This window comes from Ziziphus jujuba, chromosome 2 (genome assembly GCF_031755915.1).
Source record: "Ziziphus jujuba cultivar Dongzao chromosome 2, ASM3175591v1".
Taxonomy (NCBI): Eukaryota; Viridiplantae; Streptophyta; class Magnoliopsida; order Rosales; family Rhamnaceae; genus Ziziphus; species Ziziphus jujuba.
The window spans coordinates 11809769-11829132 of NC_083380.1; the positions used below are offsets into that span (position 1 = coordinate 11809769).

The window sequence follows — 19364 nt, forward strand, 5'->3', positions numbered from 1 at the left end:
TAATCTCTTTTTTTCTTTTTTTTTCTTTTTTAGTGATTTGGATTTTATTTCATGTCTATATATGTCCATGGTGTACAGAATGCTGGGTTTGTGTATCCAGGAGAAGAAATCCCAGAGTGGTTCAGCTATCAAACTGGCGGTCAAGATTCAATCAATATCCATCTTCCTCCAAATTGGTTTAAACTGGGATTGAGATTTGCCATTTGCTTTGTTTATGTTGTGCTGAATGGTTATTATGATCAACTTATCGAAGTTGAATACGAATTCAATTTCAAAGCCAACACTAGTAACGGCGGTGATGACCTTCTTTACAAGCATGGTGGTGAGCTTACAAGATTTTTTGGAAGAATTATTGATTCAGATCATGTGTCAATTGTTACGCAACCTCACAAACGCGGAGGATTCTTTTGGCCTATTTCTGATGATGAATTATTAGAAGTGTTTGGGCCAAACTGGTCCTCTATCTGTCGCAACATCACCGAGGCTTCTTTCCGTGTATTCCACAAGGATCAGAACGGTGTGATTATGAACATTAAAAAATTGGGGATTCACCCCCTTAACAATGGGTTTGAGGAGCCAAATGTAGACGGGGGCAGTACTTCTAAAAGAGGGTTTGATGAATGTTCTTCTAATCAACCCAATGAATACCAACAAAACCATGACTCGCATCCTCACAATATTTCCAAGAGAATCAAGCTTATGGGACAATATTTTTACCGTTTCTTTTTCAAATGAATAGGTACGCAAATCATTTTACATATATATATATATATATATATGTTAGAGTTAGTGACCCGAATTCTTGTTGACCTGACCCGAAAAGCTCGCGGTGCGACTCATTCGGTGAAACTAATTTTGGAGAAAAATTTGGGGTATCTCGAAATTTGGCTCACCTTTATACCAATCTTTCGATATTGAATTTGCTTCTCCCTGCCCGTGGTTTTTCCCGTCAAGGGTTTCCACGTAAATTGTGTGTTTGTTCTTCGTCTTCTTTGTTTCGTTGCTATTTGTTTTTCTCCCAATTCCGTAACAAGTGGTATCAGAGCCGCGTCGATCTATTTGGGAATTTTTTTTCTTTCGATCATGGCAACAAAGTTCGACATTGATAAATTTGAGCGCAACATGAGTTTCTCCATGTGGCAAGTCAAGATGAAGGCGATTTTGACACAGAACGGTCTACACAAGGCGTTGGTTGGCAAGGAGCAGATGCCGTCTTCGTGGGATGCCGAAAAGAAAGCCGAGGTTGATGAGCGTGCCCTATCCACCATTCAGCTATGCTTGTCCAATGAAGTTTTGAAGGAGGTCCTTGATCAGAAGACAACAAAGGACTTATGGGACAAGTTGGAATCCTTGTACATCACAAAGAATCTCACAACGAAACTGATTGCGAAGCACCGTCTATACACCCTTTCTATGGTTGAAGGTACATCTATTAAAACACACATAGATGACTTTTCTACTATTTTGTTGGATCTGGCGAACATGGACATTAAATATGATGATGAAGACCAGACCCTAATGCTACTGCGTTCCTTACCTCCATCGTATAAAAATTTTAGGGAGACTTTGATTTACAGTAATAAAACCCTAAAATTGGAGGACGTGAAAGCTTCTTTATATTTTAAGGAGTTGTTTGATAAGGAGTTGACCAGCAGTTCGGATAACAATAATTTTAGGAGTTCAGGAGGAGAGGGTTTGATTGTTAGAGGTAGAACATCATCTAGAGATCAAAATAACAATGGTGGTAATCGGCCAAGATCGAAGTCAAGGTTCAGAAACCTTATTTGTCACTACTGTAAGAAAAAGGGGCACATCAAAACTGAATGTCGTAAGCTTCAGAATAAAAATAATGAAAAGAGTAAGGAACATGCCGAAGCCAGTGTCGCACATGAGGAAATTGAAGATGGAGATGTTTATTCAGTGATTGAGGATAGTTCGGGAAAGCAGGGATGGATTTTGGATTCAGCCTGTTCGTTTCACATCTGTCTCCATAGGGATTGGTTCTCTTCTTATGTTCCGGTGGATAAAGGTGTTGTGCTGATGGGAGATGATCATCCTTGCTGTGTCATCGGCATTGGAACTGTAAGGGTGAAGATGCATGATGGAATTATCAGAACACTATCTGAGGTACGTCACGTTCCAGATATGTCTAAAAATTTAATTTCTTTATCTGCTTTGGACAAGTCTGGTTGTTCTTTTTCTGGTGGAGGTGGAGTTTTGAGGGTTCTGAAGGGTGCTTTGGTGGTGATGAAAGCTAGCCTGGTTGGTACATTATACAGCCTACAGGGTTCTGTGGTAATGGGGTCGGCTGCTGTTTCAGTGTCCATGTCAGATTCGGATGTTACTCGTTTGTGGCATATGAGATTGGGCCATATGAGTGAGAAAGGTTTGGCGATGTTGAGCAAACGGAGTTTGCTTGGTGATCGGAGTATCTCGAAGTTGGAGTTTTGTGAACATTGTGTGTTTGGGAAGCAGAAGAGAGTTAGCTTCAGTACTGGAATTCACAAAACCAAAGGTACTCTAGACTACATTCATTCAGATCTTTGGGGACCCGCACGTACTGCTTCTAAGGGTGGTGGCAGATATATGTTGACCTTCATTGATGATTTCTCCAGGAAGGTCTGGGTATATTTTTTGAAGCACAAGAATGACGTATTTGCTATCTTCAAGCAATGGAAAGCTTTGGTAGAGAAGCAGACGGAAAGAAGGGTGAAGCGCCTTCGTACAGATAATGGATTGGAGTTCTGTGATGGTGTTTTCAATGAGTTTTGTAGAAACGAAGGGATTGTTAGACATCTCACAGTTAGAGGAACTCCGCAGCAAAATGGTGTGGCTGAGCGGATGAATAGAACTCTTATGGAGAAAGTCCGATGCATGCTGTCGAATTCTGGGTTAGCACAGGAATTTTGGGCAGAAGCAGCTGCTACAGCTTGCTACTTGGTGAATCGTTCTCCATCGGCAGCAATCGATTGCAAGACTCCTGAAGAGGTATGGTCTGGAAAACCTGCTAATTATTTAGATTTGAAGGTGTTTGGATGCCCTGCCTATGTTCATGTTAATGATGGTAAGCTTGAGCCTAGATCGAAGAAGGGCATATTTCTTGGTTACCCGCAGGGTGTAAAAGGATACAGAGTTTGGCTTCCTGATCCAAAGTCATCTAAGGTTGTGATTAGCAGGGATGTTGTGTTTGATGAGATGGCAATGCTGCATCCGAAAAAGGAGCTCGTTGTTTCAGACAGTATGCCAAAGCAGGTGGAGTTTAGGGTGGAGGAAGTAAGTACTTCACAGAATGGTTCAGTTTCAGGCCCATTTGAGACACCCACTCATGTGGAAGAAGAGAGAATTGAGGAGGTGCAGGAGCATTCGATTGCCAAGGATAGACCTCGCAGGGAGATCAAGAAGCCCTCTAGTTTAGCTGACTATGTCACTTTTGCTTGTGTTGCAGCACAGGAGATCGAGAGTCCCAGTGATCCTTGCAACTATTATGAAGCCATTTCATGTGAGGATTCTGCAAAGTGGTTAATTGCTATGCAGGAAGAGGTGGAGTCGCTTCATAAGAACCACACTTGGGAGTTGGCATTACCTCCAGAGGGTAAGAAGATTGTGGGATGCAAGTGGGTCTACAAAAAGAAAGAAGGCATTCCTGGTGTTGAAGGTGCGAGGTACAAAGCACGTCTAGTAGCGAAGGGGTATTCACAGGTACAGGGAGTTGATTTTAATGATATATTTTCCCCTGTCATTAAACATACTTCTATTCGTGCTTTGTTAGCGCTAGTTGCTATGCATGATTTAGAGTTGGAGCAACTAGATGTGAAGACCGCTTTCTTGCATGGTGAGCTTGAGGAGACAATTTATATGCAGCAACCCGAAGGTTTCGAGGTTGAAGGAAAAGAGGTTCATGTGTGTTTGTTGAAAAGGTCCTTGTATGGTTTGAAGCAATCCCCTCGTCAGTGGTACAAGCGGTTTGATGGGTTTATGGTTAGCCATGGCTATTCTAGAAGCCAATATGATAGCTGTGTGTATTTTAGGAAGTTGGAAGATGGCTCATTTATCTATTTGTTGCTTTATGTTGATGATATGCTGATAGTGGCCAAGAAGAAATCCGATATCAACTGATTGAAAGCAGAATTGAGTGGTGAATTTGAGATGAAAGATTTGGAAGCGGCAAAGAAGATGCTTGGTATGGAGACTGAGAGAGATAGATCTGCAGGTAAACTTTTCTTGACTCAAAGATCTTTTGTTGAGAAAGTTCTGGAGCGTTTTGGAATGAAGAACGCTAAACCTGTAAGTACTCCATTAGCTACTCATTTTAGATTGTCTGCTGATATGTCACCACAGTCGGATAGAGATATTGAGTATATGTCACATGTTCCTTATTCTAGTGCTGTTGGTAGTTTGATGTATGCTATGGTGTGTACCCGTCCTGACATTGCACATGCTGTTAGTGTTGTGAGCCGGTATATGGCTAATCCTGGCAAACAACACTGGCAAGCTGTCAAGTGGATTCTAAGGTACTTGAGAGGCACTACTAACACTTGTTTAGAGTTTGGTGGAAGTAAAGAGGGTGTAAATGGATATGTTGATGCAGATTTTGCTGGGGACCTTGATAGAAGGAGGTCCACTACTGGTTATGTATTTACTCTTGGAGATACTTCTATCAGTTGGAAGTCTGTTTTGCAAGCAACAGTTGCACTATCAACTACAGAAGCTGAATATATGGCTATAGCTGAAGCGGTGAAAGAAGCTATTTGGTTAAGGGCGTTGATAGGTGAGTTGAGCTCTGAGCAGGAGAGTACGGTCATCAATTGTGATAGTCAGAGTGCTATCTATCTCACTAAGGATCAGATGTTTCACGAGAGGACAAAACATATAGATGTTCGGTATCATTTTGTACGTGATGTTATTGCTCGTGGAGATATTGTTGTCAGCAAGGTGAGTACTCATGATAATCCTGCTGACATGATGACCAAGGCACTTCCAGTAGCCAAGTTTGAGCATTGCTTGGACTTGGTTGGTGTTTGTTGTTGAGCTTTGCCTTTAGGGGCTTTTGTGGAAGAGGATGGCAACTTTTATCGAAGATTGGAGTTTTTTATGTTTTTCATTCCTTATATGGAATTCGTGTCAAGGTGGAGATTGTTAGAGTTAGTGACCCGAATTCTTGTTGACCCGACCCGAAAAGCTCGCGGTGCGACTCATTCGGTGAAACTAATTTTGGAGAAAAATTTGGGGCTCTGTTCAATTTTAGGGTTTCCTCCGTACTATATATATATATATATTGTTTGTTCGGCTGTAATTGGGGTTTTAGGGTATTTCGAAATTTGGCTCACCTTTGTACCAATCTTTCGATATTGAATTTGCTTCTCCCTGCCCGGGGTTTTTCCCGTCAAGGGTTTCCACGTAAATTGTGTGTTTGTTCTTCGTCTTCTTTGTTTCGTTGCTATTTGTTTTTCTCCCAATTCCGTAACAATATATATGTATTGGTACATTGAAATATATATATTATATCTCCATACAAATTATTAATACTTTAGAATCTATCTAAATAAAGGGCGCCAGAAATTTAGAGAAAAATCGTTAAGAGGAAAGTTCATATGCAAATGCTTATTTTTATCTTTTTTATTTTTATTTTTTATTTTTTATGATTTTCTTGATCAAAAAGTGACACCAAGTTGCTCATTTTTTATTAGTAAAATCTTTCAAACATTTGTCCATTTAAAAAGGCATTTTTCTTTTTTGGTTTTCTTTATTTTATTTTTTTGGAAAGAAAAAGAAAAAAGGCTCTACTGAAAAACGAGTATAATACATGTTGTTTTGATGTTTTCCTAATTTTAAATTAATATCTTACAAGTGTTTGATAAAATGCGTTAAAAAAAAGATAGTTTTACTTTTTCCTGATAATTTTTTCGCGTAATAGTCTTCCGAAACATTTGATCAGCTGTTTTGGTAGATAACACTAAAAGCTTTGATGGAGGTCGGAGAGAGAGAGAGAGAACGCAGTAAGAAGGCTGAAACAGAGGAATAAAGGGAGATAAGGTTGACCGCCCGGTAACCGCAGAGCTCTTGGTTTGTTGTACAAGGGAGTAGAAAGGAGGGAAGAGAAACAGTCAAGATCTAACGGTCTACAACTGGTTTTTTTTTTTTTTCGATTAGTTTTTTTGGGAATTAAACTCTTATATTTTTTGCACTTTTTTCTTTTGGTTTAAATATTTTTGAGCGTTGTTACCTTTTTTTTGGGGGGGAGAATTTGCACATTGTTACTACATTACATAACCACTCACATTGCCCCTAAAGTTTTCTCTATCCGTTTGTCACTTTAATTTAATCATATATCAATCCATGAAAAATAACTTTTTATCTGATAGAATGAAAAAAAATAATAGTAATAAACACAAAACAAATTTAATTGTTAAAATACGTTATTTAAAATTTGTTTGTAAAATTATCGTTTATTAAAATTTTATATTTTTTAAATTAATGTTATTGATAGAAAAATAATCAATAAAAAAAAAATCCCCATTTCTCCTGAAGCATTTTTCCTATTTTCGTTAATCTATTCATTTATCACTCAAAGTTTATTTCTAATAATTTTTTTTTTTTAACCCTTGTCTTTTTTTTTTTTTTTTTGGTTGACCTATGTTTTTCCGTTTTGAACTCAATTTTTTTTTCTTTCTTTCTTTTTTTTTTTTAATTCCCCTTAGTGTGCAAAATTATCGTTTATTAAAATTTTATATTTTTTAAAATGAATGTTATTGATAGAAAAATAATCGATAAAAAATAATTTCCCCATTTTTCCTGAAACATTTTTCCTCTTTTTGTTAATTTACTTATTTATCATTCAAAGTTTATTTCTATTCATTTTTTTAAAACTCATGTATTCTTATTTTTATCGAAGTTCCCTTTTTTTTTTTTTTTTTTCGTGTAACTCAAGCATTTTTCCCATTTTCGTTAATCTGTTCATTTATCACTCAAAAGTTTATTTCTAATGTATATTTTCTAAACTCATGTCTTCTTATTTTACCCGATTGAGTTTGTCTTTGCAATTTTTTTTTTCCTAAAACTCATGTCTTTTCTTTTCTTTTCTGTTTTTTTTTTTTTCCCTTTCTTTCTTTGTTACTCAAGTCATTGAAAAAAAGAATAAAAAAATAATTTCCCCATTTTTCCTTAAGCATTTTTCCCCTTTTTGATAATTTACTTATTTATCACTCAAAGTTTATTTCTAATCATTTTTTTAAAATGAGTGTCTTCTTATTTTTACTCGAGTTCCTTTTTCAATTTTTTTTTTCTCTAAATTCATGTCTTTTTTTTTTTTTTTTAACTTGTGTTTTTCCTTCTTGAACTCAAGTTCCCCCCCCCCCCCCCCTCCCTCCCCAATTCTATGTAACTCAAGTTATTTTAAAAATTACAATTTTATTAATTGTTTTATTAATGATATTTCTATTTTTCCCCTTAAAGTTTTTTTAATTATTCATTTCCTTTTATTTATTTATATCTTCTTCTTCTTTTGAACACATGTATTATTTTTTTATTACTCATATTCACATTCATCTTTACTTATTATGATGGATAAATTATAGTTCTTCGATATGAAAACTCAACACCATTTTTCAGACATCAAACAAGAATAACTCAGTCCAACATTACACATCACACCACAAAATACTAAACCGATTATGTTACTGGAAAAGGGATAGTCGCATGTTACATGCCTATTTTTAGTCCATTGACCCTTAACTGAGAGACAACATGTTGATAGAGTCTCTTGGGGTCGTTTACTTGGGATAAGCTTGGTATGGCAGGGGTAGTGTGAGACTAGGTTAGGTCATTTGTAGTTGTTGTCAAGTTTTTGTAGAGGACTATATTTCCCATCTTTGTAGAGGTCAGTTATTTATTTCCATGGTGCATGTAAATATCAGTAGATATCATGGAATGGGCTTATGAATGAATGACTATTGATCTTCCAAGCTCTTTGTCTCTTCTCTCTTCCTTTATTTTCTTCTCGATATTTCTTCTTGCTAGTTCTTAACTTGCTGTTACATATCATTTGGTATAAGAGCAACGTTCCACGGACACCTATGTTAAGACTAAGGCAAAATTCCATGTAGAGGTTCGAGAAATACTAGCAAGACATGATACTAACCTAGAGCAACTCCTTTCTACATTGCAGATAGTTCTCAATGAGTTGCAAGCTTTAAGGTTCAGCATGCGCAACAACCAAGGAACCAAGATGTCAACCCTTTTCATCAAGGAGAATCCTTGTTGAACCAAGTACCGCAATCTTTTGAGAATTCAACCTCTCAAAATAAGGCAGACCAGGGTCCCAAACTTAAGTTACACTTTCTGAAATTTGATGGAGAGGACCCCAATGAGTGGATCTACAAGTGTGAGTAATATTTTTAATTTAACAGTGTGGAACCCCATCAGCAAGTCCAATTGGCTTCCTTTCATCTTTAAGGAGTTGCTTTACAGTGACATCGCTGGTTGAGCAAGTTTAAAAAGCCTCTTACATAGAGAGAGTTTACTTAGGCAGCTACATCGGTTTGGACCTACCGAATATGAAGACACCTTCGAAGCTTTCATTGATTGAAGTAAACTTCTACTGTAATACCCATCCCGAAGTACATAGGAAATTTCTCAAATTTGACCGAGGTTGACCGGGTTTGACCATCGTTGACCGAGAAGGGATCAAATGTTGACTTTTTGCTCCCGATGGAATTTCACATTGACCGAGGCACTGTTACGGAGTACACATTGATCCGAGTTCATAGACTGGTAGTACATAAAAAACGAAGCTACCGTTTGAAAGTTACGAGGAAGACAAATTGAGGTCTAAACTGTCCAAGGGATATCGGAGTTGACTTTTTGTTGTGCAAAGTTGAGCTTTGATTCATGCATGGTTGTGAAGTACTCATCGATACGCGTTCATAGACCAGCGGCACGCCCGATTTGGACATGTAGTTTGAAAGTTATGGACATGCAAAGTTTTCCGAATACAGTAATATTTTAATATATTTTGACTTGAGCGAACAGTGTGTGCCACGTGTTGTATTTTCAGCCAATCCCATGAGTGAATAGTGTCATCCAGGGGTGGCTTTTATTTTGGCCAAAACACGTGGGCCGGGGGGGAAGAGAGAGAAAGAGGGGAGGGGAGAGAGAGAGAAGCCACCACCATCGGCCACCACCGTTGACCCTCGTCCGGTCATTTCTAAGCCACATGTGCCACTCCAGCTTGAAACCCACCTGAAAACCAGTCGGCCAGCCAAAAATCACGGCCAGATCGCCGGCGATGCACCTGAATCGGGGCATTTTCCGATGAGTGGTCGATTTCCTTCTCTAGCTGATATCTCCCAAACAAGACCTCTGTTTGCCTCACCGTTGCTTCCGTTGAGTTCCCCATCACCACTACCACTTCACCAAGTTCCACGGCCAATGGCCGTCGGACGCGCCGCCGTAGGTGGTGGATTTCGGTGACCAAGGTGGCTCACTAGAAAACCCAATTCCGATGAGTTTCCGATCATCCCACCTATCCTTCCCCACTAATTCGACCTCCCAAAACCCAAATCTGAGATCGCTTTCCTCCAATTCGTGATGGGTTGAGAGAATCGAGGACTTGAATTTCAAGAGCTTTTCAATGAGATTCTGGCCACCGCAGGTCCGATCTTTGAGAGGTAAGCCTCAATCCGTGATCCTCGTTCCATAAGCTTTGTTTCGGTATATTACTCACAAATTTTGGTTAACGTTTATGTTAAATCCTTCGAATAACCGTGTATAATTTATCTGATTAATTAATCGGTTTGTGTATTGTCAATCTCTTAGGAACACGTGTGAATTGTAGAATTGATCTTATGGAGGATCTTGGTTTAATTGCATACTCGAGGTGAGTGATCCACCTTCAAAACTATTTTGAGTTGATAAATTGCATATATTTTATGTCGATTATGTGTTTGAAAATTATATTCATGTGTTAAATATTTAGTAAATTATATTTGGGATGTTGATGCCACAATTGAATAAATTAAAGTATATCATAATTTGATTTTGATAAATTATGGAAATTTTATTTTTATGAAATTCAATTTTAGAGAAATTGTGGATTTAATTTTATTTAAATTGTGGTTGAAGTTAATTGTGAAATTATTTATGTTTAATAAAAATATATTGATGAATTGTGGGATTCAATTATATTTTGAATTTTGAGGAATTGAAGTAATATTTATTTTAAATTATTGTTACATTCTTGGATGGATTTGAAATTGATGCAAATTATGCGATGGATTTTTTATGATGATTTATAAAGGAATTGTAGAAAATTTACGGGTTTAATTGAATGAAATAAACCCGGTGGTACTTATGAAATTTTTGAAATTTGAAAATATATGAATTTTATGATTTTTAGATACACCATACATGTACTGGTGTTCTGTATATATGGATGTGATTAGTGCTCACATGGATATAATTAGCGCGCAGGTGGGTGTGAGTAGTGTGCAGGTGATTTATGGGGTTGTCCTGGAGTTGCCATCGGATGAGGGTAGGCCGCCCCTCCATGGCCGGGACGTCTATTAGCAGCAACGCGATAGGACGCCATGCGACCGTATGCCGATTTCTCTCTTTAATCTCTTGTCTGGCGATGCTCGGGACGCTGGGTACCGTTAGCCCCACTGGTATATAGTGGGTGCATTAAGTGGTTTTCGGAACATGATTTTTAAAATAAATATTTTGAAATTGAATTAAAATTAAAATGTATTTAATGTTACTTTTATTATTTATTTCAATTGGAGGTTTTAATTTGATTAATTATTCTTTTATTTAATTGTTCAATTAATTAATTCATTCTAATTATTTAATTATTTTCTGAATTGTCTTAATGTGAGTTTCATTAATATTTTTGTATTATTTGTTTATGAGATTTATTAATCATTTAGTAATTGTTACAAAATTATTTTTATTTCTATTTCTATTCTTATTTTCATTGTAAATTTTGGACGGGTCCTGACATTTACCATGGCTCTTTATCAATCAAAATTTGAATGATTGTCTCAGAGGATTGATAGGCTAGTCGAGAAAGCGACATGGGAGCTCGAGACGTGAATCCGCGATCAATATTTCCTAGTTTAGCAACATGCGAAATTTTGAGGATGAAATTTTTGTAAGGGGGAAGGTTGTAACACCCAGTCCGGAAGTACATATGAAATTTCTCAAATTTGACCGAGGTTGACCAGGTTTGACCGTCGTTGAGAGAGAAGCGGTCAAATGTTGACTTTTTGCTCCCGATGGAATTTTACATTGACTGAGCACCGTTGTGGAGTACACATCAATCCGAGTTCGAGGACTAGTAGCACATCAACAACGAAGCTACCGTTTGAAAGTTACGAGGAAGACAAATTGAGGTCCAAACTGTCTAAGGGGTGATGGAGTTGACTTTGTGTTCGTGCAAATTTGAGCTTTGACTCATGCATGGTTGTGAAGTACTCGTCGATACGAGTTCATAGACCAGCAGCACGCCCGATTTGGACATGTAATTTGAAAGTTATGGACATCCAAAGTTTTCCCAATACCGTAATATTTTAATATATTTTGACTTGAGTAAATAGTGTGTGCCACATGTCGTATTTTCAGCCAATCCTATGAGTAAACAGTATCACCCACGGGTGGCTTTTATTTTGGCCAAAACACATGGGCCAGGGGGAAGAGAGAGAAAGAGGGGAGGAGAGTGTGAGAGAGAGAGAGAGAGAGAGGGAGGGAGAGAAGCAGCCACCACCATTGACCATCGTCTGGTCATTCCTAAGCCACACGTGCCACTCTAGCTTGAAGCCCACCTGAAAATCAGTCAGCCAGCCAAAAATCACGACCAGATCGCCGACGACGCTCACGGATCGGAGCATTTTCCGCTAAGTGGTCGATTTCCTTCTCTAGTTGATATCTCCCAAACTAGACCTCTGTTTGCCTCACCACCGGTTCCATTGAGTTACCCATCACTAGATCTACCACTTCAACAAGTTTTACAACCAATGGCCCCCGGACGCGCCGTTGGAGGTGGTGGATTCCGATGACCATAGCGGCTTACCGGAAAATCCAATTCCGGTGAGTTTTCGATCACCCCACCTATCCTTCCCCACTAATTCGACCTCCCTAAACCCAAATTTGAGGTTGCTTTCCTCCGATTCACGACGGGTTGAGAGAATCGAAGACTTGAATTCTGAGAGATTTTCGATGAGATTCCGGCCACCACGGGTCGATCTCTGGGAGGTAAGCCTCAATCCGTGATCCTCATTCCATAAGCTTCATTTTGGTATATTACTCACAAATTTTGGTTAACATTTATGTTAAATCCTCCGGGTAACCGTGTATAATTTATCCGATTAAAATATTAATTTAATCGGTTTGTGTATTGTCAATGTTTTAGGAACACGTGTGAATTGTAGAATTGATCTTATGGAGAATCTTGGTTTAATTGCATGCTTGAGGTGAGTGACCCACCTTCAAAGCTATTTTGGGTTGATAAATTGCATATATTTTATGTTGATTATGTGTTGAAAATTATATTCATGTGTTAAATATTTAGTAAATTATATTTGGGATGTTGATGCCACAATTGAATAAATTAAAGTATATCATAATTTGATTTTGATAAATTATGGAAATTTTATTTTTATGAAACTGTATTTTAGAGAAATTGTGGATTTAATTTTATTTAAATTGTGGTTGAAGTTAATTGTGAAATCATTTATGTTTAATAAAAATATATTTATCTATTAATAAATTGTGGGATTCAATTATATTTTGAATTTTGAGGAATTGAAGTAATATTTATTTTAAATTATTGTTACATTCTTGGATGGATTTGAAATTGATGCAAATTATGCGATGGATTTTTGACGATGATTTATAAAGGAATTGTGGAAAATTTACGGGTTTAATTAAATGGAATAAACCCAGTGGTACTTATGAAATTTTTGAGATTTGAAAATATATGAATTTTATGATTTTTAGATGTACCATACATGTACTAGTGTTCTGTATATATGGATGTGATTAGTGTGCATATGGATATGATTAGCGCGTAGGTGGATGTGAGTAGCGCGCAGGTGATTTATGGGGTTGTCCTATAGTTGCCATTGGATGAAGGTAGACCGCCCCTCCATGGCCGGGATGCCTGTTAGCAGCAACGCGATAGGACACCATGCGACCGTATGCCGGTTTCTCTCTTTAACTTCCTATTTGACGGTGCTCGGGATGCTGGGTACCGTTGGCGCCACTGGTATATAGTGCGTGTATCAAGTAGTTTTCGGAACATGATTTTCAAAATAAATATTTTGAAATTGTATTTATTTCAATTGGAGGTTTCAATTTGATTAATTATTCTTTTATTTAATTGTTCAATTAATTAATTCATTCTAATTATTTAATTATTTCCTGAATTGTCTTAATGTGAGTTTCATTAGTATTTTTGTATTATTTGTTTATGAGATTTATTAATCATTTAGTAATTGTTACAAAATTATTTTTATTTCTATTTCTATTCTTATTTTCATTGTAAATTTTAGACGGGTCCTAACATCTACCATGGCTCTTTATCAATCAAAATTTGAATGATTGTCTCAGAGGATTGATAGGCTATTGGAAGGTTGCCTGATTGGTTGTTTAATCGTTGGACAACAAGATGATGTACGCATAGATGTAAAATTGAAGAGGCCAAAGCCTTTTGTGCAAGGCATAAGGTCACGATTGACTAAAGAGTGGAATTGATTGTAGTGAAGGAGCTTTGGCAATTGCAGCAACTTGAATAGGTACCATTGCCAAAGTTTATTGTCGATCCATCTATGGGCCTCTTAGGCACCTTCCAATGGCGTGACCTTCTCCAGAAACCTCCACAGGTCTTAAAGAGATCACAAGATAGTATGCCAAGGAACGAATGACTAAATATTTGTGTTTTGCGATTAACATTTCGTTGCAGGCCATCAGTGCTAATGCCCTTAACTTTACATGATTGATGAGCCAACCACCAACCTAACTTCTTCCTTGAGGACAAGGAAGCTCTTGGGGGGGGGTTTTATTTACTTGGGGCAAGCTTGGGCACAACGAGGTTAATGTGGTACTAGGTTAGGTCATGTGTACTTATTGTCAGTTTTTCGTAGTAGTCCATGTTTTCCATCTTTAGTGGTTAGTTATTTATCTTTCCTTCTTATAGTGGTGGCATCTTGGTTTAGCACCAGTAGCAACAGTAACAGAAGCAGCAGTAAAGACAGAGTATAGACTTCTCTAATATAACAAAGTTCAAAATCCAAATTTGAAATGTAACGGTTAGAGTAGCATGTACCAAGGAGCCATACATGCCTGTTTCAACCAACTCCAATCTGCACCTTTTTACTCTTTCATTAACATGTTTCAAAACGCAGTGTTTGCATTGAAGAATAATATGTATTTAGCCAACTTGTTTACTGTTTTCACATACACATTTTTCCTATTGTTTACAACTTGTAGAAACATGAGCATCAGATTTCAAGATTTCCAGCATCTTAACTTTAGCTTGGTTACTGGAATTTCATTTTTGTTTAATTAAAGCTTCTACATCAAATTGGTATTGGAGCTGACTGCCTTCAAAACTAGGGAAGGCTTGTATAAATGACAGATTATGCCATTTGGCTTCTGCAATGCCCTAAGTACTTTCATGCACCTCATGAATCAAATCATTATATCTTTCATTGGTCCTTTGTAGTTCTATACTTTGATCATATCTTAATATATAGCAGAATAGAAGAAGACCACTGGCTTCTACTGTGCAAGGTATTTCAAGTGCTTAGACTCCATTTTCGTTGTCATAGACTGTTTTTCTAAAATGGCCCATTTCCTTCCTTGTAAAAAGGCATATGATGCAAGTTATGTGTCTCATCTGTTCTTTCAAGAGGTGGTTCGTCTTCATGGAATTCGAAAAACAATAACCTCTAAACGTGATGTAAAGTTCATCAACCATTTTTGGAAAGTCTTATGGAAGAAGTTTGATGCCAAACTCCAATATAGTAGTCCTTATCATCCACAAACTGATGGCCAAACCGAGGTAGTCAATTGTACTCTTGGCAATATGCTTCAGAACTTAGCTTCAGACAAACATAAACAGTGGGATTCCATTATGCCATACGTTGAATTTGCCTACAATAGCATGGTTAATAGCTCCACTGGCCTATAACCTTTTACTATTCTCTATACTAAAGTAGCCAACAACACCACTAATCTCATATCTTTACCCATGCCCCATCTTCAAGGTGTTGCTACTTTTATAGACAACTATGTACAATTTCACAAGGAAGTTCAACACCGAATTGAATAGGCCAACCATAAATATAAAACTGCAGCAAATGCTCACCACTGCCATAAGACATACAATGAAGGCGACCTTGTTATGGTTTACCTAGGCAAGAACTTTTTCCCACTGGTACCTATAGCAAGCTGTAGCCCCGCAAACTTGGTCCTTTTGTCATTACAAAACGTGTAGGAGACAATGCCTATCATGTTGATTTGCTAGACAATCTTCACATCTCTCTTCCTATTTGCCTCTTGGTAATTTGCCCACACTCTCTCTTCAACTCGAGGATGGGTTTTCTAAAACTAGGATAGAATTGGTGGAGCAACAACAGCAAAAACAGCAACAAAAGCAGCTGCAAAGATAGAGTACAGGCTTCTCCAACAGTAACAAAGCTCAGGAGCCAAATTTGACATATGATTGTTAGAGTAGCACATACCAAGGAGCCACATGTGTCTATTTCAGCCAGCTCCAATCCACGCCATTTTGCTCTATCATTAACATGTTTCAAAATGCAGCACTTGCATTGAAGAATAATATGTCTTTAGCAAACTTGTTTATTGTTTTTACGTACACATTTTTCCTATCGTTTACAAAATTATAGAAGCATCAAGTTCCAAGAGTTCCAACATCTTCTGGACTGGTTAGCTTGGTTACTGGAATTTCATTTTTGTTTAATCAAAGCTTCTACATCACATCTATTCCAAATAAATAGGTTGTAAATTGGGAAACCAAAATGAATATTAGTTGAATGGGTGGAAGAAGAACAATCAGAGAGGATGGGAAAGTGATTGTACTGATTATGGTAATTTTTTTAATTGATTACCTATCACTTTTTTTTTTCCTTTTTTTTTTTTTTTTTTGGGAAGAAGAAGAAGAAGATTCCTTTCACCTTCCTTTTTTTTATTTATTATTTTTCTTGGAGGGTTTATGGTTAATTACAATGATGATGATAGCAATAATGAAAATCAAACTATTATCATGCATATAAATATTTCACATAAGTTATATCAAAATGATGGGGCGATAGCATGCGAGCTTTGCTGATACGTTATGACAAATATTTTCAATCTGAAAAGTAAAAACGCTCTTAGATTTTTTGGCAAAACAAATTATAAGCTTTTTACTTTGCAAAAAAAAGAGAAAAAATAAAAATCTTTCTAATTAGTGTGCTGCTGCTTAATTTGGTTACAGCTTGATTAGGCTTGGCCCCCTAGGAAAATATGAACCTACCAGTTAATTAATTTGCTTTAATTAAATCTGTTAAAAATATTACTATCATTTCCCATTTTACACAATGTATTATGCATGAATGCTCTAATCATGGTATTTTCATTTCATTTTGTATATATGAATTCCATATATAAATATGAAATGAGAAAAAATTATAACATAAAAGAAATGGTTGTCCTTCGACATTTGTAGAAGTATTTGAAAATGTTATTACAGATATTAAAAAAAGGAAAAATTAAAATAAAATAAAACCTATCACGCAATGGTTAAAAACTTACCCACCAAAAACAAAAATGGGCCTAAGGATCTGGGGGAGTTTGGGTGAAAAGTAAACGGATAAACCATTAGGCTCAGGAGGAATAAACACGTCTCCCCTCCACTAACATAGGGAAAATGGGCCTGGCTCATTCTTGGCAGCAATGACGACGCAGGGCCAAGTAGAGTCGCGCATCAAGACAACATAGCACCTAACAACACCTGCAATGTGTCGCCCAATAACATTTTGCCACGCTTCCACACGGGCCACGAAGGATAACAACGTGTCATAGTGACCTGGATAACATGCGTGGACACGTGATCCATGTGCTGGCTTAGGAGTGAGCCACATGTACAACAATGCCATGTTTCAAATGTCTAAGCAACAACACATGTTTAAGTACTATTGAATTTCAATTTTGTATTTGGGTTAGGTTTCGTCTCGGGTCATTGGAATTTCCTGAAGAGGTGAATTTCTAAAGCTAGGTTTTAAGTTGAATGAATTTAAAAGTTTTTACTAATATTAACGATAAATAAATTTACTTTTTAATAATTTTTAAATTTTTAAAATATGTTATCTAATATTTTTATTTATATCATTTTGCAGGTGATGAAAAATTTACCTTTGCTATGTTTATTTATTTTTAGACAATACTTTGCTATTTAGAAAAAATGCTATCATTTTTTTAATTTTGATGGAGAGCAAGATACTTGTAAATTTGTTTTTTTTATTTTTTTATTATAATGAAAAATATTTCGAAATTTTGTTTATAAAATCATAATCATGGTTGGCATTAAGAATTAAAGATTATCTTTTAGGTACATTATCCACTAATATTTGTAATTAAATTGTGTTGGATTAATTTTTATTACTTATTATGGCGTTATATATCCATATATCATTAATTTTATGTTACCACTTGAGTTTTTTTTTTTTTTTTTTTTTTGAAATGAAAATTTATTACTTAAACAGAAAAAATAATAACATCATTCTGGAAAGCAGAAAAAATAATAAAATCATTCTGGAAAGCATAGGCAAGCTAAATAGCCCCTTTTCTATCCAAGACTTAAACTAAAGTAAATGAAAAAATTATTAATTAGAAATTTTTTTAATGTTATAAACTTGACAAAGTCTAACAATAATATAAAAAAACACAAAATAAAATACACATGAAATATGCCTCATTGAAACCTTACTAAAGAAATCCAATGGAACAAAACCATAGTGCAGGAAAAAGAGTAAAATATTCATGCATATGATAATATATATGCTAATGGGTCTCGTTAAAATCTTGTAAGGAAAAATCCAATAGTAAAACCTTGAGGAAGGAAAAAGAATATAGTCATTATGTTTCTCTCTCCCTCACTATATTTCTTCCCTTTATTGTAGCACTGTGAATATGAATGCTAGGTTGCCTCATTAAAATCTTGCTAGAAAAACTCGGCAGGACAAAATCTTAATAAAAAAAAAAAAAGAATACAAAATCTTAATTAAAAAAAAAAAAAGAATACAATCACTGGATTCCCTTTGACATACACAACAAGTATGTTTGGATGCTTAATTGCCTTGTTAACAATGAAAACTATGTGAGAAAAAAACTTTATTGAAAAAAAAAAGTATAATTTACATATATGTTAAATTGATGATTCTTATCCATAATAAATTGCTCATCATGCTATCTTGTTAAAATCTTACCAAAACAATCCAATGGGACAAAGTCTTAGTAAAGGCAAAAAGCATACAATATGCATATAACTAATGTGCATGTTCCCTTATATCGACATAAATATAAACATCATATATAATCTTTAATTCAATACATTTTAAATAAATATTTAACATTCTTTTAATTATCATTATATTGATGCAGTATTGTCAAAACTTATATATTAAAAATATTTTGAATGTGAGTTTTCCTTCTAAGCAATTCTATCTTTTTCAACAAAAACTCTAACATATTTTAGACTTACTTTATAATGTCATTTATAGTTGTAATGATAAATTATCCTACAAAAACTTTCATCCTTGTTTGAATATTTACATTGATAAAATTTGTAATTAGCAAAGGAAACAATATAATATATTTTAAAATTTCATACAATTATTCCAATTCTTGATTTCTCTTTCTAACGATGGAAAAATTATTTCATCAAACTCTTCACAAGTTACAATATACTGTATCATAGCAATAACAATAAATACAGTTAGGCAAATTAGTTTGTTAACATATTACATTATTTTAGAGTACTTGTATATATATGTAAAACGTGATGGAGGCATTATTGATTCAGATCATGTGTTAATTTTTACGCGACCTGACGAATTCGGAAGATTGTTTGGGCCTATTTCTGATGATGAATTGTTAAATGTGTTTGGGCCAAACTGGTCCTCTATCTGTCGCAACATCACCGAGGCTTCTTTCCGTGTATTCAACAAGGATCAGAACGGTGTGATTATGAACATAAAAAAATTGGGGATTCACCCCCTTAACAACGGGTTTGAGGAGCCAAATGTAGCCGGGAACAGTACTTCTAAAAGAGGGTTTGATGAATGTTCTTCTGATCAACCCAATGAATA

At 35.9% G+C, this 19364-nt stretch overlaps 1 protein-coding gene across 1 annotated transcript; it reads left to right on the plus strand.

Moving 5' to 3' along the window:
- The first annotated feature begins 36 nt into the window (after positions 1 to 36).
- LOC132800420 (uncharacterized) lies at positions 37 to 6137 on the plus strand. Its single transcript, XM_060814000.1, has 2 exons — positions 37 to 739; positions 5936 to 6137. The coding sequence occupies exon 1, from the start codon at positions 52 to 54 to the stop codon at positions 733 to 735; it is 684 nt and encodes a 227-aa protein (XP_060669983.1). The 5' UTR covers positions 37 to 51; the 3' UTR covers positions 736 to 739; positions 5936 to 6137.
- The last annotated feature ends 13227 nt before the right edge of the window (positions 6138 to 19364 follow it).